The following is a 27,808-nucleotide window of genomic DNA, read 5'->3' as shown; positions in this document are numbered from 1 at the left end:
AACTGTCTTTCCTCTATTTATTTCTTGAACACAATAGGCTTTTTATCAATTTAAAAAAAATTAAAAACAGCCTTGACTGCAATTTATTTATTTTTAATACATGCTTGAATATGTCCATACACTTCTACACATAGTTGATTTTTACCACAGAATTTTAGACTGAGGTCGGTGAGATTTTTGTTATGTCAACTAAAAGAGCCAAATTATTCAGTCATTGTTCATTCCCCAAAAATCTGACATTTTGTCTTTTGCTGGTCATGAAGATTTTTATTTCTCCCAAATGAGAGTAAAATTATGTGAGTGTCGCTGATCTACTGATCCAGCGAACTATGCTGTAGTATATGTCGCTGTCATTCCCTAGGCCTCCTTCAGACAGGAAAGTCTAAACTTCTCCATGATTTAGTTCTCTTGCACATATGAAATTGACAGTCCATATTACCTTTTTGATAAGGTTCTTCAAATCAAGAACTTTGGCACAGAGCTATTTTCAGCGTATAATGCATTGGTGTTTACAAGCACGTGTGTCATGCTATTACTCATCAAAGTCACTAATCCATTTGCTCTCTCTGTCATTACTGATGATCTATCTGTAGCTAAACCACAAATATTTTTGCCCTGAAGATCAAATTTTTCAATAAAATGTAGAACTTCTTCGTACATGTCTTCTGTTCCTGTACCTTTCACTGAATGCAAGGAAAGTAATTTCTTGTTTACAGTGTACTTATCTGTCACTCCTCTCACAAAGACTGCCAATTAGATTGTATCTGAACATTGGCACTTTCATCGAGTGCTAAATTGTAAAATACACATTCCTTTAAGCATACTTCATGAGAAATTTCAGTATCTTTTGCCATTCTGTCAACTCCTTGTGCTATGTTTTGATATGACAAGCTAATATTTTTCACTAGTGATATCTGTTTTGGACACACTGCTGATGCAAACGTTTTCAAACATTCTTTAATGAATTCTCCATCTGCATGCAATCAACAAAGCATGTTAATTTTAAAATATTGTTCTCACTTACTACTGTGTCTGGTAAAACAACTTTTTTGGGCTATATGTTGGACTGCCACGAGTTATACAAACCTGGAGAGGGAATTGAAATTGACAGAGAAGAAATTATGACTTTGGGATTTGCTGGTAACAATGTAATTTCATCAAACACAGCAAAGGACTTGAAAGAGCAGTGGAATGGAAAGGATAGTGTCTTGAAAAGAGGTTATAATACGAATGTCATCAAATGTAAATAAAACAAGGGTAATGGAATGTAGTCAAATTACATCAAATAAAGCCAAAGGAATTAGATTAGAAAATGAGAGACTACAAGTAGAAGATGAGTTTTGCTATTTGGGTAGCAAAATAACTGATGACAGCCAAAGTAGAGAGGATATCAAATTCAAACTCATTTCTGAAAAAGAGGATGTTAACTTCAAACATAAATTTAAGTGTTAGGAAAACTTTTCTGAACATGATTGTCTGGAGTGTAGCCTTGTACAGAAGTGAAACAAGGACTATATGCAGTTGAGAAAATAAGAGAACAGAAGCTTTTGAAATTTGGTGCTGCAGGAGAATGCAAAGGATTAGATTGGCAGACTGAATAACTAATGCAGTAGTGCTGAGTCAAATTAGAGAAAAAAAGGGATTGGTCGATGGGCACATCCTGAGACATCAAGGAAATGTCATTTTGACCATGGAGGGAAGTTGTTGTTGTTGGGGTTGTCAGTCCAGAGACTGGTTTGATGCAGCTCTCCATGCTACTTTATCCTGTGCAAGCTTCATCATTTCCCAGTACCTACTGCAACCTACATCCTTCTGAATCTGCTTAGTGTATTCATCTCTTGTTCTCCCTCTACGATTTTTGCCCTCCACGCTGCCCTCCAATACTAAATTGGTGATCCCTTGATGCCTCAGAACATGTCCTACCAACTGGTCCCTTCTTCTGGTCAAGTTGTGCCACAGAGATCTCTTCTCTCCAATTCTATTCAATACCTCTTCATTATTTATGTGATCTACCCATCTAATCTTCAGCATTCTTCTGTAGCACTACATTTTCTTCGTGTCCAAACTATTTATTGTCCACATTTCACTTCCATACATGGCTACACTCCATACAAATACTTTCAGAAACTACTTCCTGACACTTAAATCTATACTTGATGTTAACAAAATTTCTCTTCTCCAGAAACACTTTCCATTCCATTGCCAGTCTACATTTTATATCCCCTCTACTTTGACCATCATCAGTTACTTGCTCCCCAAATAGCAAAACTCATTTACTACTTTAAGTGTCTCATTTCCTAAGCTAATTCCCTCAGCATCACTCAATTTAATTCAACTACATTCCATTATCCTCATTTTGCATTTGATGACATTCATCTCATATCCTCCTTTCAGGGCACTGTCCATTCCGTTCAACTGTTCTTCAAGGTCCTTTGCTGTCTCTGACAGAATTATAATGACGGAGGGAAGTATGGGGGTAAAAATCATAGAGGGCAACTGAAGCAGGAACAGTGTAAGCAGGTACAAATGGATGTCAGTTTCAGAAGTTATTTAGAGATAAAGAGGGTGGCTAGGTAAAAGCTATCACACAGAGCTTTGGACTGAAGACCAAAACAACAACAACAACAACAACAACAACAACAAACCGAGCCATTATGGTCCTAGTAGCACAGCTCTGAATTAGTTCAATGTATGTTGTCATAATTACTTGATAAGGATGATACTCTACAACTACTTGCATTAGCGTCTTGTACATAATTTTCTTGAAAGATGAACCACATTTTCCCAGAAATTGTTCAACAAACATCAGCCTCCCATTCATCTTCCATACTACTGATTTTATGTGATCATCCCATTCAATATGACTTCACAGTATCAGTACACATGCAACAGTGTATAAAAATGGAAGTATTCTGCAGCTCATACTTCATGTTATATTGGTGATGGACATAGGGTCAACTGTTTTGGATAACTCTTGGGCTAGGGACAATTGGCATACCTATCAAAAGGATTGTCTTACAGTAACTATCCTATAGTAAAAGCTCAACGTTTGAATATCACACAATTCCTCGATCTTATACAAATGTAGCAAATCGGTTGGTTCTTTATGTGGTTCATGGTGCACTTTATGGGGCTAGTGAAGGCAAAATTTAGTTCATGGGCAGTTCCTGAGAAAATCAGAGAAAGCATGTTTTTCACCACTTTTTTGCCATCAGCAGTGGATACCTGAATAGTTAATCACGGTAAATTGCTCAAATTTTAACGATACACTCTCCAGGCATTTACCTGGAGGTGCCATCTTCCTGTTTTCAAAAGTGATTATCTGTTATCAAGAAATATCCCAAAGAAATGGTTTTGGGTACCATGACAGAGCCACTCATTCCGAGATGGCTACGCCCTGCAGGTGTAACTTTTATTATAGATTCCTAAGGTCCCGATCTCCAACAGACTTGAAAATTTTGTTGATTTCTTTATGTTTCTAAGATACAGAGGTTCAAAGTTACCCTACTCGTATGTGTAAACTACGCATATAAAATCCATTTTGAGTTGAAAACCAAAGTTATAAAGTTGTATGCCATGGAGAAAAATTCTGTAAATTATCTCCGTTATCATCAGAAGCGTTCTGGGAATCCCATGTTGTAGTAGTGAAGCACATGCAAAATTTTTATGCATGTAAAATCTGGCCTGAGGTATAAAATTAGTAAATTACCAAAATTTTACTGACCCATAATGTTACTTTCGTATGAGTACCATGCTGTGCTGTAGCAGGGAAAAGTAGGGAACTAGTGGAAAAATGTTCCTATCAGAGCAAAAAACAGGCAAATATGCTCCTGTCTAAAAGATTCTGAACAAAAAGCAAGGTACTGGCTACCTCATGCTACCTTCTTCAGCACCTTTAAAGATTTTCCCACAAATCTTGGCATGTAAGCATATTCTTGCCTTTTTATGCTAAGAGAGGAGGAGACAATGGCAATTGGAAAGATATGGAAAAGTAATAAATACTGGAAGGAGGCATACAGTGGTTGTGGTATAGAAAGAGTGAAGGAGACAATGACAGTGTGAGACCAAGAGAGGGACACAACTGGCTATGGGACATATGAAAAGAGTGCAGGGGATAGTGCCAGGGGGAGCAGAATAAAGAGAAGGAGAAAGGGGTGTGGATGAGAGAGCCAGTGATAATGAGAGACAGACTCTAAGACAGTGACAACAAAGAACAAAGAACAAAGACGAGACTGAGAGGGGGAGGGGGGCAGGGGGGGGAGGGGGGAGGGAGAGGAGGGGGGGGGGGGGAGAGGAAGGAGAGAGAGAGAGAGAGAGAGAGAGAGAGAGAGAGAGAGAGAGATATGGGACCTGGATAAGGTGGAGACAGCAGCAGTGGGGTTGAATGTGATAGTAGCAGTAAGAGACAGCAAGAGGGAGACAGTGACAGTGAGAGAAGACGACAGTAGTAGTAGTAGTAGAGAACGAACAAGACTACGAAAGTGAGGCAAGGGGCATTGAAAGATACACAAAGAAATAATGACAATGAGTTGGACAGGTTACAGTTAGGGGAGCTTGTGGGAATGAGAGATGACAGCATGTTAAAGAAAGGGTGAATAGGTTTGCAGGCAATAACTTTTGGCAAAATGTTTAAACGTTCTAAGGAAGGTAGAATGACACAGCTGGTACTCCAGTTTTCAGGTGGAGCCTTTTAAATGAGAGCATATACACCTTTTTTTGTGCCCTGATAGGATTATTTTTCTGCTGGTTACCCCTAAGTACTTATACAATGTGACATGCTCAAGGTGTTTAACACTAATCATCTAATACGATACTACACTGATGAAAAAAAATTGTAACACCAAAAAATAATTAATATAGAGTAATGAAATTTTGGGAATACATTTGTCTAGGTAACATATTTAAGTGGTGAACATTGGCAGATCACAGGGTAATATAAGTTTGAGACAAATAATTACAAATCTGAAATACTGGGACATTAACAACTGGTGTAACTGCCATAAAGTTGAATGCAAGTATGCAAACATGCAGGCATTGTGTTGTACAGGTGCCAGATGTCATATGTCAATTTGTGGGATGGTACTCCATGCCTGTTGCACTTGGTCGGTCAATACAGTTGCGGTTAAGGCTGGTTATGGAGGACACTGGTGTTGTTTCCGATGATGTACCATGTGTACTTGATTGAACACACATACAGTGATCGAGCAAGACAAGGCAATACGTTGACATTCTGTATAGCATGTTGGGTTACAACAACAGCATGTGGGTGAGCTTTATCCTGTCATAAAATATCCTCTGGAAAGTTGTTCATGAATGGTAGCACAATATGTTGAATCACCAGAATGATGTACAGATCTGCAGTCAGGGTGCATGGTACAACCACAAGACTGTTCCTGCCGTCATATGAAATTGCACCCCAGACGATAACTCCAGATGTAGGTCCAATGTGTCTAGCACGCAGACAGGTTGGTTGCAGGCCCTCAAGTGGCCTCCTCCTAAGCAACACAAGGCCATCACTGGCACCACGACAGAACCAGATTTCATTAGAAAACACAACAGACCTCCACCCTATCTCCCAATGAACTCTCACTTGACATCAGTGAAGCCGCAAATGGCACTGGTTTGGGCTCAGTAGAATGCACACTACAGGATTTTTGCTCACAGCTCCCCTTGCAGTAACCTATTTGTAACAGTTCACTGTGTCACTGTGGTGCCAACTGCTGTACAAACTGCTGATGCAGATGCAGTACGATGCGCCAGAGCCATATGCTAAACATAATGGTCTTCTTTCTTGGTAGTTACACATGGCCATCTGGAGCCTGGTCTCTTGTGACCACACATTCTCATGACCGCCACTGTCAGCAATTATTTACACTGGCTATATTCCTGCCACTCTTTCTGCAGTTTCACAAAAGGTATATCCATCTTCTCACAGCACTATTAAATTACCTTGTTTAAACTCAGTGAGGTGTTGGTAATGGCACCTTTATCGCTTTAAAGGTTCAACATGTCCAATCTCAAAGGTAACTACTGCTCACAACTGTTACAGCATGTATTTAAAGGAAATCTGATTTGCATACTCATAGTGGCACTATTAGTGTGACTCTTATGCAACTGGTGTGAAATTTGAAGACACATCATGCCTACCAACTTCTGTTTATGTTGCAGAACTACTGCTTGGTGTTGCGTTTTTTCTTTTTTATTCTGTCAGTGTATATTGTTGTCTCTCTTTTTTATAGACATTATGTTACATTTGTTGATATTCAAAGACAGCTGACATTCAATTCACCAAATGAAAATTTTGACCCAGTCTCCCTGCAATTTATTACGATTGCCCAAAGATGATACTTTCCTGTACACAACTGCATCAGAAGGGGATAATTTTGTACTGTTGCTGATTCTGATAAATCATTTATGTACATTTAAACCACTGAGAGGTCCTATTATGCTTCATTGGAGGCACACCCAACGTTATTTTCATTTCTATGGAACATTTATCATCCAATACAGCATACTGGCTTCTATAAGCCAAATATTTTTTGACCCAATCACATTTTTGCAAAGATACTCTGTATGATCGTACCTTGGTTAGTAGTCAACAATGTGGCACAGTGCTGAATGCCCTACGAAAATTGATTGTAAAATCTTGTGTATGAATAAAGCTAGCTGCTAATAACATAAGTGTTTTTCTCTGAATCCATGCTGGTTCTTTGAGAGCACCTTGTTTTCCTCCAGGAATGTCAATGTTTGAATTTGGACTATGCTCTTGTACTGCGATGTCAACGATATTGGCCTACAATTCTGCGCATTCAGTCTGCTACCCTTTTTAAATAACAAAATAATTTTACAAGATGGTCACTATGTTTCCATAAGGCAATACCATTTCATGGTATATCAAATGTAAAATCAAACTGGAATTTCATCAGTGCCTCTTTCCTTATTCACTTTACTTAGTCTTGAGAGTTTTTCAATATCGGGGGCTGCTAATATCGATAGCGCTTATTTGTGAGTCTATGTGGCAGTCAAACATTAGTACGGTAGTATTTCCTCGCATGAATCAATTTCTAAACATGGACTTTAAAAATCCTGCTTTCTTTATGTATAACCAGATCATCTTAGCATTTTCAGTTCAATCTTTCAGTAGATTAAGACTGTGGAAATTACTGTTGCCTTCAAACATCGCCCTACTTATGGATGCATGAATTGCTATCAACTTTTCTCCACCAGTATGCCTGCAATCACTTTTGTAGCAAGAGTATAGTGTATCTGTTTTCACAACAGTCTCTGAATGGTCAAATTAAACCAAGATGGGCCTTCGCCATCTTTTATTACCGTACATGGAACATGCTTATCCAGACCACAGTATATAAGTTTTTCAACTTTAACCAAAATTGCTCTGCATTTGCCAGACCTGAACTAAATGTCCTCAGTTCCTCACTTAAATAAATTAAAACTGACACTATTACTTCAACAAAACACACATGCTTTACTGGTTTTCTTGATGACCTTTTTAGCCATGGTGACCATTGTTCCTGTAACAGAATTATGGCAGCTAACCATTCACTGGTAACACACTCAAAAAGAGCAAGACTGTTTGCAACAAGGAGATTTAGGATATTTCTTTTGCATGTGGAGGTATACCTGTGCCATCGAGTTTAGGATACCTTTGAATGACACTCTGACCAAATGTCTAATTCTGGTGATAGGTAGAAATACCTGTTTATTAAGCTAAGTCCACTGATCTCAGTTCCTCTAGTTTATACTAGTTTGCAATCAGATTCATTTTGGACCTCACTGGACCTAAAGCTTCTGCTTGTTGCTATAAACTCCCCCCTTCCTCGAGAATCTAATCTATCTTTCTGATATACATTCCAATTTGGATCTGAAAGATACCTTTTTTGTGACGATGCGTGAGTGCCTGAGTGGTGCTGTTTAATGAATAGATTTTTTTTCTTGACTACACTGAATACCGACTATTGTCAACCTGGTGGTAAAGTGTGAGCCTGGAGTCTGTAAAGTCATAGGACAAAGCGTGCTTGGACACCAGAATTTTTCAGTCTGCCATTATGCTAGCCCTCACCACTCGATGTGTAGGTATGTCAGGAACGACACATGGTTTGAATACTATATTTAAACAGTAGGTTCCCTTTCCCCAGTAGGGTTACTGGGGTAGGCTAGATACATATAAGTCTCTGAAGAGGTGTAAAACTGAAAGAACTTGCAAACAAGCAGCTGAACATTCCTCACAAATTTTGTTAGTGGACTTCCATTACTGCTGTATACCCTCTCTGCTAAAATTTTTCAGGAAAGATCCATCTGAACTGACCAGTAATCAAGTAGTACAGTTGAATTTCATTCAAAACTACTTTCTAAGAGAGTTGAGGAAAGCATAAAATTAAACACAATACACATTCAGGACCCAATGAATACAAGATGCCAACCAGCCACCATGTCATTCTCTGCCAGTGACATATAAAATTATGAGGCAGAAATGCTGGCCAGTACTTATCTTGGAATTCCAAGTACTGCCAATTGAAATGTATAACAGTAGAGAACACTATTCTAGCAAACAGAAAAGTGAAAAAATTATCCTGGTTTCCTTCTTCATGAATTAATATTTTGGAAGGAGAGGACAGTTCTTCCCCCATCCGTCCCACTATTGTGTGTGCCTGTTAGCAGTACTTGGAATTTCACCTCCTGGTAGTAAGTATTGGTCAGTCATCCAACCTCATCGTAAGTTTACTATAGTGTTCAGTGTCGTTCCACAAAGATGCCTATGGCCTAGTGTTTATCACTCATTTCCCCACAATCAGTAATGCATGTGAATTCTTATTTGTTTCAGTTTGCACGGTTATTCTAGGGCATTTTATTGGTACTTGTTTTCCACCTCGTTAGCCCTTTCCAAACATCCATCCCTCATCCTCCCTTCCCTTTCATGTGTACGAGACTGCAGTTAATGTAACTTAAATCTGGAGGCTGTTCTGACATTCCAAAAGCACTCTGTCCTAAATCCTCTATATCTTCCCACTCTGTGAAACCTGCATGTCTTCTTCTGGGCTCTCTGTCAAGACCAGCACTCACATCAGCAACGTCAAATATCATAACTGTTTGTACACCCATCAGTTTAAGCTTACAGCTTTGCAGGAGACTCAGAATTCAAATACCTACACAGTCACCACTACTATCTGTCACTAAGCAATCTGCACTGAATATTCAGCATTATTCTCAACCTCTGTTTAAATTTTTCCAAAACACTCCATTATTGTAAAAGTAGAGAATAAATTACATAAGTAAAGCTGTCCTCAACCAGAAGGCTAGCTTGCAAATTGCAATGATTTACTAGGCATAGTCATACTGATAGTAGTACAACCTTGTCATCCTATGTCCAGAGTTGAAAGAAGTAATATGTCTCTGTAAACAGCCTTGGGCTGACAGATGACTAAACTATGGATGTTTGGTTTGTGGTCTGATACTTAACCATTGAAGTCACATGTCATTAAATAAAAGTTCTTAGCAAGCTTACCTCCTACATAGGACAAGAAAAGAACAGCTTAGAGAAACTCAAAAAAACTGAATGTGTTCATCATTGACAGACATCTCCTAACAGAATACAATTGCTAGACACAAAGAAAATTTCATCTAACTTCTTTCAAGTTACATACAACAAATTCATACAAATATATTCTATAGCATTTGCTGTCAGAACATCAATGTATGTAAAATGATGAAGTCAAAAAACGAATTGTATCAATATTAACTTTCAATACCAACAATCCTTATACTGATATTATGAGGAGGGGGGGGAAGGGGGGGGAGACTGCTTTCTTTCTTCCAGTATATTAGTTAATGTTATATGTTATTCATCGTATTCCCTTAAACATTATTAATCCTTATTGACCAAAACTTTGACCAAAATGCCTCCCTTTGCTATGAATTCAGCTACTACTCACTTTCCTTCATTTATCTTTCTGTGTAACAATTTTTACTCACAGCTCCCCAAAAATCAACTTCATCGTCTCAAATTTAATATTTCAGTAAAATGTGGTAATAGTGAACCAGAGAAAACTTACAATTTCCTTGTGGTTTGTCCTTCTATGTTTCTCTACAGGAACTAAACTTACTGTCTAATATTTCTCGCTTAGGGTACTGATACCTGAATGCAATAAACACACATTTATCAAGAACAAAGTAGCAAGTCATAAAAGGAGGTTACAATACACAGGTAACACATGCCTTGGCTCCTGTTTATGCACTCATGAAAACAAAATGACACATATATACTATTTTGATGCTATGGCAGAGCACTTCCGAGTCCTTTACCTCAACAATCCGAAACTTATAACAACATATACCAAATCCTGGTTGGAACAACACATGACATTTATCACAGAAAATGTATGTCAGCTAATATTTAAGGACTGTAAGAAACAAAAACATGTAACTAGTACTCTCATTACAACATTACATACTTGGCAAACATGAACTAATTCATAAGCAATATTAGTCCTCAAAACTAGCTTTGATTACCTGACTAGATAATAAAGCAATGTGTATAAATCACAATATGGTAGACTGTAAAATTACGTGGAGATAGAATGATTGCCCATTACTTACCTTGAGAAGACAAAATTCCAAGTACTGTTTACAAACAGTGTGTGTATTAGCAGTACTTGGAATTTCACCTCTCAGTTGCACAAGTCATGGCCAAGCTATTTAATCTCTCTGTAATTTTATAATATGAAAAGCTGGTGTTATAAAGCTGTTACAATACAAGCAGAAAAGTCACACGCACAAAATCTGTAAAACACATACATCTTACTTTTAGCCACTACCCACTTTATTTAGATGCTGCATAATATTTTAATAAAAGCTAGATACCACTTTCCTGCAAAACATCATACACACACAGCAAATGGGAAGGAAAAAGGAAGGGCACAGCCTAAATCCACTTGCATTCAGTTTATCTGAAATTACAGCTTTGTACGAGGGCCTGACATTGCAGTTCTGCACTTAAATGTCAATAAGTTTTGATCAGATTTCTGTACAGCAACCCCCAGACACATTCACAGCTCACAAAACAACAGTTCTTACAGCACTGCAAATAAACACATTATCATGAGGTTCACAGCAGATGGTCACATTCCAATACTGGATTCTGAGACTTCCACTGACAGAACAAGCTTGAACCAAACATGTTTAATATCTCGTTCATTGGGTGCCAATTTGCAACTAAAACTGATAAAAAGCCACTGATGTACAGTAAGGCTGAACTTCACTAATACAAACTGGCATCACTAACGGCCTCCTGTTTTGAAAAGCTTAGCAAACATTTTTGTGATGGTTGAATATATATAAAAAATATATACACCACTGTCAACTTGCTAATTGACTAGTTTGACCTCTGAGAGTAATATGGGAAACTTTTTCCAACAGCTGCGTTCCAATTCTGATATTTTTAAATATCACTTCTCAGTGTGACTGATATAACAGTTTCATTCTCAAGAACTCTTAGTGTACAGTCCAGACACATTGTTACTGATCTTACTACACACACACACACACACACACACACACACACACGTACGTTTCTGCTAATCTGCAAACGTGTTACACTCTACTATTGTTAAGTGAGTGGGAATGTATCTCAATTGACTGCTTCAAGCAGGAAGCTCTACAGATGCTAAATTATACAACAGTTAAAAACTTGTAGCACGACCCTTTGGTTTCTTTTGGAGTTTGTTTAGATAAGTGTATACCTTTCCTTTTGACTGTAAATACATGATTTACTGGAAGGAAACCCAAAATAACAGAGTTCATCCTCAAACTGCTCTCTTCTCTTATTGAAACAAATGGAAGATACTATCCTTACCACAACTTAAATCTTGCATGAATGCTATTTTACTGGCGAGGAATACTGCACTTTTATTTATGTTCACCATACTTTCAGTTTTTAAGCATTTAGACTTTTTGTTTGCAGAAGCTTTTCCGTTAAAACAACTTACTTCAAAATACGAGCACGCGTGTCTGTGATTTATCATGAAATAGCCCTTGCAATGTTATAACTTTGATGATTGCTACTAAAGAAAAAAAATACACTCCTGACTGAACTGTGTGGTTAGGAAACTGGAGAAAATAGAAATTTGGCTACTCTCAAATACACAATTATGGAAATGCAAAGCTTAGAAAGCAAGTAGTCTAGTTTCTAGTCTCTGTGCCATTTTAAAACAGTAAGATTTAAAGTGCTTTAATCAAGCCAAACTGTGATATCATACTCGCAAAATTCAAATTTTTCTGGTGTTCCTACTTACTGTTGTGAATAAAAATCTTCTGATGTAGTCAAATGAGGTAGATGATTTCCCCTGATTACAAAAAAATAATTTGTAACAATTCATGAAGACATGTTACTGTGTAAACTTATCTTGTCAATCAATCACATTACACAAAAAATTTAATTTTCTGTTTCCTTATTCAATTAATAGAACAAAAACAGAAATTACCTCATGAAAGTCTGACACAAAACACACATTACATATAGTTAGTACTGGCACATTCAAGGAATATTTTGCTGTGTTAAATATCAAATGACGTGCACCTTCAAGTATCCAATTCAGCACAGATATCTGAAGACTGTGAAATGAAGATGGTACACAAAAAAGAAAGATGTATATAGACAGATAAAAGCAGGCAGTTTTATAATAGCTGATATATACATACATAAAAGCAAATTAACAATGTTTCATTGTTACACAGTACTGACAGACAGGTGAAAATATTCAATTTCTGAGCAAAGACAGAAGACAGAAGAAAGAGAAATTTTCATTTCAGAGAGAAGTTCCTCTTATACGAAAAGAAGCGACAAATGTTACAAAAAACATGCAAAATTTCGACAGTGATGTTTTAAATTAGATCTTAACATGACATGGCAACAGCTACAACAATGAGTGTTGTTTGCACAGGGGGAAAAAGGAGGCTGAGAAAAAGACTACAATTTTAGACTGACAGTATCAGTATTTTCATGGGATGCAGGGGGAGGGGGGAAGTGGGTGGGTGAATGAGAGAAGAGAAAGAATAACTATTGCTGGTAGTTCTTTTCTTTTTGATTGCAATTGGCTCAGCACATTCGCTGTGCAAGTGGATCTGAAAACATTGTATCATATAGAGTTGCTCAATGGATGCACTTAACTGACAAGTAACGCAGAGTTTTTGATTAGGTTGCTGCCTCCAGTAACATTATAGGAGGCGATGAGGATGAGTAAGTCGGGGAGTGGTAGCAAAGAAATTCAGCAGGCAGTAATTTAGGCAAGGTACAGCCAGCTAACAGATGTTGAGTTATTGACTAATGCATTCCAAATAGGTATTTCTGGCACTGTTACAAGAACTAAGAGAAAAAAAGGAAAGAGTTCATTTGACAAATAAGAGTGAACAATCTTTCACACTGTATGCTCCTGCATACAACTATACATCATTTTCTCCAGAATACTACTGATTCTGTGATCAGTACATAAATTATTTTTGGTTATGTCAAAACTAAGATCAAATATGTGATAGTATTCTGTTTATTAAAAAAGAGAAAAAAGTAGAGTACAAAAATGTAGTTTTCTTTCGTGTGAAAATGTTGATTATTTATAAGATACTTTGATTTCAACTGCAGTAAAACTGTTTTCAATATAATTGTTACAAAAAAATATCTACTTTGTTACCCTTAATTTACAGTCTTTGTTGCTTCTCACTGGAGCAGTCCCCCCCCCCCCCCCTCCCCCGGCTCTTATTGCCAAAGTAACAATACTACTGTTAGTTTCAATTCAGTTGCACTCAACAGACCTTTTGTATTCTTCTTGCAGTTTCATACTTTTAGACAATGGAGTACACTTATGTCCTACTACATATCTTGCCGCTTTTACACTTTTACTATTGTAAATGTGGACATTCTATTTAGATGATAGCAGTATATTTTAGACACTATTCTTTTTCTCTGCTTTTTTTCCATTACTTTAAATCACAAATAAATACAAATATTTCCATAGATTTTTGTATGAAAATGTATCAATAACTTCCGATGTACAGTGGATCACACTGCACAAAGTAGCTCTTGGCATTCAACAGTTTGCATTCTTTCCTATCTGATAGTAGTCAGTGCATGTACAGAAGTAGAGTCATGATGAGATGAAAACTACAGAGTTTGTACAGACTCAGAAACAATAGATCCTAGCAATAATATGATGCCCAATGAAACAGACTTTCACTTGTAAAGTTGTGCTAGTCATATGCCAATCTCTAAAATTTGTAATGTGCAGAGTGAGTCAAACAGGATCATTGGGCCATTATCTTTTAGAGGAGAAGAGTCAGGCAAATACTGTGAGAATGAAGTACTGCACCAAGATATTATGTGACTTCCTAGTACCGGGACTCCCCCGCTGATACAATAACTTCAATGAGCATTTCCAGGCCATGTCACATTCCAATGCAAGAATTTTTCCATATTTTGTTTGCACACCTGACCTAAATGCTTGTAACTATTTTACTGATTATGATGTAACTTTTAACAAAATTGTATGTTAACAAACCATACACACTGGAGGAAGTGAAGCAAGAAATTTGTTACATGGGAAAAAACATGATACTACCAACTGGAGCATCAGTATGTAAGGATAAACAGATTTAATATCATATGAAATTTACTGAAGGGACCTGCAATCAACCATAAATTCTTTTGAAAACTCATATTATCTTGCCACAAAAGGCTACACCAATCTGCAACTGAATGTTAATATAACATGTTAATGTGGTGCAGACTAAGTGAAAACTCAGGGTAGCATATAATATTCCACATTTGAATAATGCTTTACATATGGCACTGCTATAAGTGAGTTATGTGCTTGTTATACCGTATGTGTCAAACACCATACTGCAAGTGCAGGTAATGATCAAAAAGTCAAGGAGGAATTATGTAAATGCAGATGTTCCACATGCAGGAAAGATCTATTCTAGGCTTCCACATATGTGGACAAAATAACTATTACTTACCACAGTCACTTCACATTTGGGGAAATATAGAGATTAGATGAATTTGGAACATGAATGATAACTAAAGAATACCTGTTTGTCATAAACAAAGTGTCAGTGGCACATATACATTTGTGTTTTGTCAGATATACTTATGTTACAGCAGGATGAGAACCAAGTCAATCAATACTACTATTGACTGAAGAAACTTAGGGATTTATGAAACATGATGTGGTTTAATATTACCAAGTGATAAAGTCCGGATGTGCAATATGTGGTCCAACAGTTTCTGAAATTTTTAATAATACTGTTATGTCAAATTTGCATCATACTCTGTACCATCACCTCTGGTACCATCACCTTCAAGGTAGTCCCTGTGGGAGCAGGCACATATCAAGGTGTTAAGGTGTTGCTGTTACTTTCAGAACACACTCTGGAAGTGTTCTTCCTTTGTTAGGATGTATGGCATTTTATGGGTTATTACATAAATTTGCTCCACTGTGAGGAAAAAACCAAATGAATTTGATTTTGGTGAATATGGTGTATGAGATACAACTGTTCTGTTTTATGACAATAATTATTGCATCATATATGCTATACATTGTCATGCATCACCATGCTGGACTTTAAAATTTTCATGCCCCATCTCTCGAAATTTTTTCCTTCTGCTGTTCCTTAAAAAATTTCAAACATTCAACACAGATGTATATTATTCATTTTGAGGAGGCAGAATACATTCTTTAAAACAATCTCATCAATATCACAGGGATAGATCAACATGGATTTAATGTTGGTCATTGAACATTGACCCTCAATGGTTATGGTGAAAAAGGCCTTCCCTACAGCTTCTACAAGATTTTAAGGATATATTCAGAAGAAAGTTTTGATGCTTTTGACACTACTGATGAAATTTCCAAACAACACAGGTTCTGTCTGTCATTCAGCAGTCATGGCACAAACTTCAATGCATTCCTCCCATGTTCAGTTCGACAGAAAAATGCACTGTAATTTAGTTACAGAGCGTAACAGTGATCTAGGTTTTCATGGTACTTGCGCCCACACTTATGTGATATCAACTAACAGCCATCCCATATGATAATCACTGACCGTGCAGAGGTTTAGAAAGCATCACTCATGCGAAACTCGGCTTGCTCTTTACTCACATGATAAATCCTGTAAACCACGGAGGAAGAGAAACAGGCAGATTCAATATTGCTTGATTTCTGGAAAGCATTTGACATGGTGCCTCACTCCAGGCTGTTAATGAAGGTCCGAGCATACAGATTAGTTTCCCAGATATGTGAGTGGCTTGAAGACTTCTTAAGTAATAGTATACTGTCCTGAATGGTGATAGAGCTGCTCTTATTCTCTATGTACATAAAATATCATCATTCTGCAGCTGTTTGCCGATAATGCTGTGGTTTACAGGAAGTTGTTATAGTAGAGAGACTGTAGAAGGATACAAGGTGACTTAAACAAAATTTTCACTTTGTATGATGACTGCCAGCTTCCTCTAAATGTAGAAAAATGTAAGTTAATGTGGATTAGTAGAATAAACAACCTCATAATGTCCAAATACAGCATTAACAGTGTATTGCTTGATACGGTCATGTTAATTAAATATCTAGGCATAATGCTGCAAAGCGATATGAAATCGAATGAGCACGCAAGGATGGTAGTAGAGAAGGCAAATGATTGACTTTGGTTTATTGTGAGAATTTTAGGAAAGTGTAGCTCATCTTTAAAGAAGACCACGTATGGAACACTGGTGCAATCCATTCCCGTGTACTGCTTGAATGTTTGGGATCCCCATCAGGTCAGATTAGAGGAGCACTTCAAAGAATTCAGAGGCTTGCTGCTATATTTGTTACACATAGGTTTGGCCAACATGTGAGTATTGCAGAGATGCTACCTGAATTCAAACGAGAATACTTGGAAGTAAGGAGTTATTCATTCACTAAACGTTATTGAGAAATTTCAGAATACCAATACTTGATACTGACTGAGAAAAATTATACTGCCACCAATGAACTTTTTGCATAAGAACCATGAAGATATGGTAAGTCAAATATTGAGGCATATAGATAGTTATACACCTTATTACCCTCTGCCACGCACCATAAGATGTCTTGCAGAGAAGTATACGGATGTAGATGTTGGCCATTTATTTCCTGCGTTTGTGCCTTGACCAAAGCATTGTTACCAAGTGCTTGTTCCTGCATTTTCTTCTTCTTCTTCTTCTTGCATTACGACCTCTGTAGGACCACGGGTGGCCCCTTCGTGAACTGCATTTTCCTCTCCTTCTTCCAGAACCTCTTCATTCTTCCTCTTCTTCCGAGATCTTCAGTTTCCATTTCTCCTGTCGGCTCCACTGGTGACACTCTAATTTTTTCCTGTACAGGGCTATTACAAATGATTGAAGCGAATTCATAAATTCACTGTAGCTCCATTCATTGACATATGGTCACGACACACTACAGATACGTAGAAAAACTCATAAAGTTTTGTTCGGCTGAAGCCGCACTTCAGGTTTCTGCCACCTGAGCGCTCGAGAGCGCAGTGAGACAAAATGGCGACAGGAGCCGAGAAAGCGTATGTCGTGCTTGAAATGCACTCACATCAGTCAGTCATAACAGTGCAACGACACTTCAGGTTGAAGTTCAACAAAGATCCACCAACTGCTAACTCCATTCGGCAATGGTATGCGCAGTTTAAAGCTTCTGGATGCCTCTGTAAGGGGAAATCAACGGGTCGGCCTGCAGTGAGCGAAGAAACGGTTGAACGCGTGCGGGCAAGTTTCACGCGTAGCCAGCGGAAGTCGACGAATAGAGCAAGCAGGGAGCTAAACGTACCACAGCCGATGGTTTGGAAAATCTTACGGAAAAGGCTAAAGCAGAAGCCTTCCCGCTTACAATTACTACAAGACCTGACACCCGATGACAAAGTCAAACGCTTTGAATTTTCGGCGCGGTTGCAACAGCTCATGGGAGAGGATGCGTTCAGTGCGAAACTTGTTTTCAGTGATGAAGCAACATTTTTTCTTAATGGTGAAGTGAACAGACACAATGTGCGAATCTGGGCGGTAGAGAATCCTCACGCATTCGTGCAGCAAATTCGCAATTCACCAAAAGTTAACGTGTTTTATGCAATCTCGCGGTTTAAAGTTTATGGCCCCTTTTTCTTCTGCGAAAAAAACGTTACGGGACACATGTATCTGGACATGCTGGAAAATTGGCTCATGCCACAACTGGAGACCGACAGCACCGATTTCATCTTTCAAAAGGATGGTGCTCCACCGCACTTCCATCACGATGTTCGGAATTTCTTAAACAGGAGATTGGAAAACCAATGGATCGGTCGTGGTGGAGATTGTGATGAGCAATTCATGTCATGGCCTCCACGCTCGCCCGACTTAACCCCATGCGATTTATTTCTGTGGGGTTATGTGAAAGATTCAGTGTTTAAACGTCCTCTACCGAGAAACGTGCCAGAACTGTGAGCTCGCATCAATGATGCTTTCGAACTCATTGATGGGACATGCTGCGCCGAGTGTGGGAGGAACTTGATTATCGGCTTGATGTCTGTCGAATCACTAAAGGGGCACATATCGAACATTTGTGAATGCCTAAAAAAAACTTTTTGAGTTTTTGTATGTGTGTACAGAGCATTGTGAAAATATCTCAAATAATAAAGTTATTGTAGAGCTGTGAAATCGCTTCAATCATTTGTAATAACCCTGTATTCCTCTCTGTCATTGATCTCCGGCATATTTGTCGGTGTATATTTGTTCCTCCAAGTTTCCTTTCCTTCGACCTTGATCCCCAATTCCAACCAGTCCTTCCGAAGTTCAACAACCCACTTGGTTCCTGTCTTTCCCCTTGTCCTCCTGTTGTTTCCCACACTCTCTTCGTCATTCTGTCCATACTCATCCTAATTACATGTCCAGCAGACCTTTCCCTTTTGAGTCTGATTTCCCCGGATATTGTTCTCATGTTCCGCTACAATTCTTCCCTAGATCTTCGCATCCACCTCTCTCCACCTCTTTTGGGAGCTAGTATTTTTCTCAGTATTTTTCTCTCTTGCTTCTCTAGTTGTTCTGCCCCATTTCTTCCTAATGTCATCGTCTCAGCAGCATATAATATTGCATTCCTCACCATTGCCTCATAGTGGCTTATCTTTGCCTCTATGGATATATTCTTTTTATTGTATATCTCTCTCGTCATGCAGAAGGCTGACCTCATCTTCTTTGTCCTCTCTGTTATTCCCTCCTTGCTCCTGTTCCTTCCTGTTATAAATTCTCCCAGGTATTTAAATTTGTCCACCATTTGCACAGCACCTTCCGGTGTTTCCCAGTCTGCAGTGGTATTTAATGTCTTTGTCTTGTTATAGGCGATCCTCAGTCCCACCTTTCTGGCTACCTTACTTAAGTTGTCGAGTTGTGTCTTTGCATCTTCTTCCGTCTCACTTACTACTGCTATGTCATCTGCAAAGGTTAGGCAGTCCACTTGAGCCCTGTTGTCCTTTTTGTCCCCCACATGGGTCCTTGGTATTCCCATTTCCTCGTTTATTGCTCTCCACTGCCTGATCACTTCGTCCAGTGCTATATCGAACAACAATGGTGACAATCCATCTCCCTGTTTAACACCAGGCTTGACCTCAAATTCTTCTGACAGTGCTCCTCTGAATCTCACCCTTGCTTTTGTGTCTGTCAGAATTTCTTTTATGAGTTCTTGTGTAGTTCCATCAAGTCCTCTGTTCTTCAGTATCCTAACAAGAGTCTGTCGATGGAGTCATATGCCTTTGTGAAGTCCATGAAGGTTATTACTGTCTTTTGTTTTTTAAGGCCCTATGTTCCATCAGTTGCTTCAGGATAAATATCTGTTCTATACAACCTCTTCCCTTCCTGAATCCCGCTTGGTAGTCACCAACTGTACTTTCTACCTGTTCTTCTACTCTCTTGAGCAAGAGTTTACATTTTGTGCATTACTCCCATGATTTTTGCAAGTAAAAAAAACTACTTACTTTATACAGAACTAGCTATCACAAACTCCCAAGCTTGTTGAAAAAAGCAGTGCAAATATATTCATCAAATGCTTATCTACTCACTAACAATTATACCACTAGCTACAATTATGCTGGAAGATTGTGCAAGAGTTTTAATGAACTCATTGTCATTTTCCTAAAAAATTTGAATATTGTGCCTCTTCCACCAGAAGCCCAACTACAGTGTAAGGGAAAGACTATGACCTCATTTAATTTCATAAAACATAACTAATGACTCTTATGTTAGATTATGAGAGTGTCTACAGGAGACCATAACTTAAGTAAATAGCAACCTTTTACAGGACAACAAATGAACAATGTGACGAAAATACCGATTTTTAGATTTTAGCTCCATCTGTTGAAGGAAATCTTTGACTACATCAGCAAACACATTTCTCCAGCTAGCAAAGGTCCTTCTAAAGGGATAATGCTTGCAGATAATTGTTTAATTTGTTTTATTATAATTTTAGACTGCAATAACCAGCTTTTAATAACACACGAGAAATTAAGTTTATTCCTAATTTAAGTTTAACTGATCACCAATTCAAGTTCTATCTGATTAAACACCACCAGAACAATATGATTTAGCAAGGTTTCTTAGCAATTGCTTATCAATGCACTCTTATATAGAAGCAAATGTAATACACTTTGAGACACACGATTGCTGCACACCTTTGTTTCACATTACAGGTTTCTGTTTCTAACAGTATCAGCTTGGCATATCTAATGGTCACAAGGTTTCCTGCAGTAAGTCATGTGCCACAAGAGGAAGGATCACTCAATGTAACTATGCTTGCCTATAACTCAAAAGTGAGTCATTATAGTACATATAGCTTTAGTGGAAGATTTGTTTTGAAAATGCTACTAATTCTACACCAATTACAATATAAGCAAAATGTCAGCATTTTTTTTTTCTTTTTTTTTTTTTCTTTTTCTTTTTTAGCTTCTCAGGAACATTTGGTTAATATTCTACATCATTGTAACTGCTCTTTAGACATGGTTCCTGCAATTTCATATTGTGCCCAAACATTACAGGTACCAATATGGAACACCAAACAAGAGCTTACAATTTACAATGAGAAAGTATTGAAGGTTTCAAAATTAAAGTGTAATGGGCTAATGAGAAACTGTACAGAAACTCAAGTGATGTCGGGATTACATTCTGGGAAATAATTTATGCAAGACGATCATACAGCCATACCATCATTTGCCATCAGATAGACTCCCTTATAAAAGTAATAGAAATAGGTATCCCTGGCATACAGAAGCAACTGAAAGAGTTGAAAACAAGTCAGTCACCAGGCCAAATCATTCACTCAAATTGTCCAGAATGTTCTTCAAACTAATAGTGAACAACTTGGTCCAGTGACATGGTGCACTGTCATCCAAAAAAATTCCATAATTGTATGGGAACACGAAGCCCACGAATGGCTGCAAACAGTCTCAAAGTAGTCGAATATCACAATTTCCAGTCAATGATTCATTCAGTTGGGCCTTTCCATTTCATGTAAACACAGCCCACACCATTATGGAACCACAATCAGCTTGCACAGTGCTGTGTTGACAACTTGGGCCAATGGCTTCATGCGGACTGTGTGCTACAGTAGAACCCTACCATCACCTCTTAACAACTGAAATTGGGACACATCTGACCTGGCCATGGTTTTCCAGTCATCTAGAGTCCAACTGATGTGGTCACAAGCCCAAGAGAGGCACTGCAAGCTGTCATGCTGTTAGCAAAGGTACTTGCAAATGGTAGTCTGCCTCCATAGCCCATTAACGTCAAATTTTGCCACATTGTCCTAACTAATACGTTTGTCATATGTCCCATATTGATTTCTGTGGTTATTTCATGCAGCGTTGGTTATTTGTTAGCACTGACAACTCTACGCAAACACTGCTTCTCTTGGTCGTTAAGTGAAGGCCATTGGCCACTGCATTGTCTGTGGTAAGAGGTTAATGCTGAAATTTGATATTCTTGGCACACTCTTGATCTCAGAATATTGACTTCCCTAACGATTACGAAAATGTAATGTCTAATGCATCTAGCTCTAACTACCAATGTGTGTTTAATGTCTGTCAACTCCTGTCAAGTGGCTATAATCCTGTTGGAAAAATTTTCACATGAATCACCTGAGTACAAATTACAGCTCTGCCAATGCACTGCCCTTTTACACCTTGGGTAATCAATAGCAATGCCCTCTGTATGTGTGTCTATTGTTATCCCATGACTTTTTTGTCACCTCAGTGCTAATAAGTGTAAAAGAACAGATCCACAGAATTATAGACCATCATCTTTAATGTTAGTTTGCTAAATAATTCTCCAACATATTCTCAGTTTGAATACAATAAATTTCCTTGAGACAGAGAAGCTTGTGTCCAGAACTCAACAGGGATTCAGAAAGCGAAACTCAGCTTGCCCTTTTCCTCAAGCGATATCCTGGGAATAATGGATGGAGGGCAACAGTCAGATTGGATATTTGTAGATTTTCAGAAAGCATTTGACACAGCACCACACTGCAGATAGTTAACGAACATCCAAGTATATGGGATAGGTCCCAAAATATGTGAATGGCTTGAACACATCGTAAGTTATAGAGCCCAGTATGTTGTCCTAGACAATGAATGTTCATCAGAGACAAGGGTACTGCGGGAGTGCCTTAGCAACGAGTGACAGGGCTGCTCTTGTTCTCTATCTACAAAAAAGATCTGACAGACAGAATGAGCATCAATTTGTGGCTGTTTGCTGCTGATGCTGTGGTTTACAAAAATGTGTCATCTTTGAGTGACTGTAGGAGGATACAAAATGACTTACACAAAGTTTCTTGTTGATGTGATGAATGTCAGCTTGCTTTAGAAGTAGAAACATGTAAGTTACTCCAGATGAGTAGGAAAAACAATCCTGTAGTGCCTGAATGCAGTATTAGCTGTGTGCTGCTTGACATAGACAAGTTGACTAAATATTGAGGCACAACATTGCAAAGTGATAAGAAGAGGAAAGAGCATGTAAGATTGGTAGGAGGAAAGACGAATGGTCAGGTTTGGTTTGTTGGGAGTATTTTAGGAAGGTGAAACTCAACTATTAAGGTGACAACATATAGAACACTAGTGGGACCCAATCCTAAGTACTGCTAAAGTGTTTTGGATCCCTCAGCAGGTCAGATTAAAGGAAGTCATCAAAGAAATTCAGAGCTTTGTTGCTGCATTTGTTACTAATAGGTTCAGTCAACAAGCAAGTATTACAGAAATGCCTAATAAACACAAATGGAAGATGGTGTTTTTTCACAAAACACTAATGAGAAAATTTACAGAACTGGCATTTGTGCTTGACTGTCAACGTCCATTTTGCTTAGGGACCAGGAGGACAAGATAAGAGAAATTAGGGCTCATACAGAAGCACATGGACAGTCATTTTTCCCTCACTCCATTTGCAAGTGGAACAGGAAAGGGAAGGACTAACAGTGGTATAAAGTACCCTCCACCATGCATCATATGGCGGCTTGCAGAGTATTTACAAACATGTACAAATTGCTACATATGTTTGTAAAATAAATACATAGGTTTGAAAACATTTGAAAAATTTCTCCTTGACATTATTCTGTATACATAAACTTGCTACATCTCCATTCTCTGGAAGTTAACTACCTCTACACTGAATGTTTCATACACTTTACCATCAAATATGTTTTCTTCAAGCACATATATTTTACTTTATTGCATTACTAATCACTGTTCAAAAATAAAATTAATGGTTGGTTTGCGTCCTGCAGTTGCAAAAAGATAGTGAGTACATTTGAAAAGAAATTTGCACATGAAATTCAAAATAAATTACTAGAGTTGATTATATAATTTTGTTACATTTCAACAGTTGTGACCACTAAAGAAGTTTTCAGAATTACTCTGCAACGATCAGATAAATTCTGAAGTGTAACATATATCAACAATATCTGAACACTATGCACAGACATTAATATGGCAACAATTCTGAACTAGTTTTCAGCCCCTCCTCTGATTCTTTTTGCATCTTCTGAATAAGCCTTTCATTCTTACTGCATTCTCTATGTAAGACTAAATTTGTGATTGCTCCCAGTACAGGCTGGAGTATAAGACACCGTCATCAATCAAAATTTTACGCAATCAACCTACCAGCAAATAATTTGCAATCAAAAACTTTCGAGGTCCAGACAGTAGTCTAACAAGTTTTCACTAATGCGACAACAGCTAAGAGCTCATATCCGAAATCTGTTTATTTTAAAACACTGCAAGTAACGTAAAATAGGACATGACAGTGTGCTCACAAATTATAAACAGATATGCATTCATCCTCACAAGCATATACAGATGAAAACGACAGTCCTTTTAAGGAGACAGTGATTGACTTCTTGTTAAGTTTGGTTTATTTTTGACACTATCACTTTTTGTGGCACTATCATAACCCTTGACAGTGCACAGTAGCCACCCTCAGAGGCTATAACTGGGGAAAAACTTTTTAAAAGAAGTTATATTAAGACTTTAAAATAAGTAAAAATTTTTTAACTAGGTCTAATTCTGAGTTAAGTAAAGTGCTATTAAAACACATGTGAATCATACCTATGGCTATCATTTGACGAAAAAATGTTCAAGCACTGTCAGACTCAATGTAATACCAAATGCAAGTGAATTATATACATACAACTGAGTGATGGACTCGCTGTGGTAAAGTGCTTAGTGGGTACCACAGCAGATATTTTTTTTTAATCAGCTAGAAAAGGTGAATCCAGACTGTGGTGCCAACATAATGTACTATAAAAGGTATGCCACTGGCACAACTATTGTTTACAGAGGAAGCAATGCAAATACAGAATCTGGCTAAAAAAAAAAAAAAAAAAAAAAAAAAAAAAAAAAAAAAAAAAAAAAAAAAAAAAAGAGAGAGAGCCACATGAATTCCAAGACAAAATTCACAGCCGGCCGTTGTGGCCGAGTGGTTCTAGGTACTTCAGTCCGGAACCGCACTGCTGCTACGGCCGCAGGTTCAAATCCTGCCTTGGGCATGGATGTGTGTGATGTCCTTAGGTTAGTTAGGTTTAAGTAGTTCTAAGTCTAGGGGACTGATGACCTCAGATGTTAAGTCCCATAGTGCTCAGAGTCATATGAACCATTTGAACAAAATTCACAATGGAACATCAAATATATCGAAAGATATTTATTATATTTGACAATTTATAACAAAAACAGCAGACAAGCATTTCTAATATATAATAAACTAACATGTACAGGAACGATTATCAATACCCATTCCAATCATCCTGTACGTCAGAAACAAGTATACTTTTACCCTGTAATACATAGAATTATATTGTTTCCATTATGCCAAGCTAAATGAAGAAAGAAATCGGCACATTAAGACAGGTTGCCCTTGAAATTAACATGATGTGGAAATTTTGTACATCATATGTAACAAGATTAAAATGTATATAAAGAAGAGAATTAAGCCACATGAACAGATGGCATCCGATGAGGTCAACTATGCCTCTATGCCTCTAAGAAATGCATAGGCAAAATGTTAGATAAAACTGAATACATATTCCAGAGTAATGAGGTTAAAATAGCGTTTAGGACATTATATATTATAAAAACATAAGTGTGTCACAATGTACCCCATAAGAATAATACATATGGGAAATCTTGTGTCTATAAAATATCACGCTATGACTGTGAAAAAAGCTATATCGGCCAGACAGGCAGGTCTTTTACTTGAGATTTAAGGGGCACTGCTATGTCAGGAATAAAACAGCATTAGGCTTATGTATGTGACAGAAGGTACATAATATTCGTAACAGTGACAAAAAACTACAAATTTTACACAGAGATGAAAAACGTAAATGGTCCAATATGTTAGAACTACTCAAGACTCATATTACAAAACAGGAGAAACTTGACAAACTCTTCAATCAGCAGAATGAGTTTGCAACAGGTGCATATTTTAATACTGACAATGATATATTTAGCTGAGGTAATCACTGCATCCTGCATGCATGCTACAGCTGGAGCTGGGGCATCCCTGTGACCGAGAGCTGTACCGTACCATATTTTCCCTTCCATGAATGTGCCCAGCTAACGTGAATGACTTGGAGCTGGAACAGGAGTACCAGCGACCTGCAGCAGCAAGTGATCCTTGTTGTCTGGTCTCTGTTGCCTCTTCTGAACTTATGGGTAGTGTCATAAACATCTAGTAGCCCAAATTGCAGCACCACCAGCCGTCGGAAATACTTACCACAAGGACTGCTCCTTTGTTTCTTTTATTGTAAAGAACTTATTCTTTTTAAGTATGGTTTTTACTGCTTTAATGACCTGTACACGGATTTTACATTTTACAGATAACTGATTGAAATATTAATTTAAATTCAACATATTTTATGGTTTTTAAAAGTAAAGACAGTCTTATAGAGGAAATGCGCATCTATGCAAAGACTTGAGAAAGAAAAGTACACTTAGTTATATTTATGCCATCCTCTGATTTTTGGTATAAGTTTAATTTGACAATGCATGGACATTTGCTCACCGAATGCTGCCCGTAGGTATGATTACGTGTTTTTCAATGGCACTTTACTTAACTCACAAGTACACTTAGCAAAAACTTTTTGTTTGTTTTAAGGTCTTAACATAACTTTATATATATATACCAAATGAAAGTGCTGGCAGGTCGACAGACACACAAACAAACACAAACATACACACAAAATTCAAGCTTTCGCAACAAACTGTTGCCTCATCAGGAAAGAGGGAAGGGGAGGGAAAGACGAAAGGATGTGGGTTTTAAGGGAGAGGGTAAGGAGTCATTCCAATCCCGGGAGCAGAAAGACTTACCTTAGGGGGAAAAATGGACGGGTATACACTCGCGCACACACACACATATCCATCCACACATATACAGACACAAGCAGACATATTTAAAGACAAAGAGTTTGGGCAGAGATGTCAGTCGAGGCAGAAGTGCAGAGGCAAAGATGTTGTTGAATGACAGGTGAGGTATGAGTGGCGGCAACTTGAAATTAGCGGAGATTGAGGCCTGGTGGATAACGGGAAGAGAGGATATATTGAAGAGCAAGTTCCCATCTCGGGAGTTCGGATAGGTTAGTGTTAGTGGGAAGTATCCAGATAACCCGGACGGTGTAACACTGTGCCAAGATGTGCTGGCCGTGCACCAAGGCATGTTTAGCCACAGGGTGATCCTCATTACCAACAAACACTGTCTGCCTGTGTCCATTCATGCGAATGGACAGTTTGTTGCTGGTCATTCCCACATAGAATGCGTCACAGTGAAAGCAGGTCAGTTGGTAGATCACGTGGGTGCTTTCACACGTGGCTCTGCCTTTGATCGTGTACACCTTCCGGGTTACAGGACTGGAGTAGGTGGTGGTGGGAGGGGTTTTACACCGGGGGCGGTTACAAGGGTAGGAGCCAGAGGGTAGGGAAGGTGGTTTGGGGATTTCATAGGGATGAACTAAGAGGTTACGAAGGTTAGGTGGACGGCGGAAAGACACTCTTGGTGGAGTGGGGAGGATTTCATGAAGGACGGATCTCATTTCAGGGCAGGATTTGAGGAAGTCTCTATTGCTATTATAGCATCTGAAGGTGGCCACGTGAGCCAACACATATTACAAAAAGTGATAGGGTGAAAATCAAACAAAACTTTACAAAGAGTTGAGTTAGTCATTATACACACCATATTCAGTATGTTCACAACATTAAAGTATATGAAGATCATTTTGATGAGCTGCTG

At 38.1% G+C, this 27,808-nt stretch overlaps 1 protein-coding gene across 11 annotated transcripts in view; it reads right to left on the bottom strand.

The window, feature by feature from the left end:
* LOC124595060 (mitogen-activated protein kinase kinase kinase kinase 5) overlaps positions 1–27,808 on the bottom strand; it is a 307,956-nt gene that overhangs the window by 110,750 nt on the left and 169,398 nt on the right. For 5 of the 11 annotated variants that reach the window (XM_047133627.1, XM_047133632.1, XM_047133628.1 and 2 more), the window contains one exon: positions 12,309–12,359. The exons of the other annotated variants lie outside the window; for them this stretch is intronic. In XM_047133627.1, coding sequence (XP_046989583.1) covers positions 12,309–12,359 — 51 coding nt within the window. The remainder of the gene's footprint in view (positions 1–12,308; positions 12,360–27,808) is intronic. 11 annotated transcript variants of the gene reach the window in all.

The sequence above is a fragment of the Schistocerca americana genome, chromosome 2 (genome assembly GCF_021461395.2).
Source record: "Schistocerca americana isolate TAMUIC-IGC-003095 chromosome 2, iqSchAmer2.1, whole genome shotgun sequence".
In the NCBI taxonomy this organism is placed as follows: Eukaryota; Metazoa; Arthropoda; class Insecta; order Orthoptera; family Acrididae; genus Schistocerca; species Schistocerca americana.
Note: the sequence above shows the minus strand (reverse complement) of the source record. Positions and strands in the feature narration are given on the sequence as shown.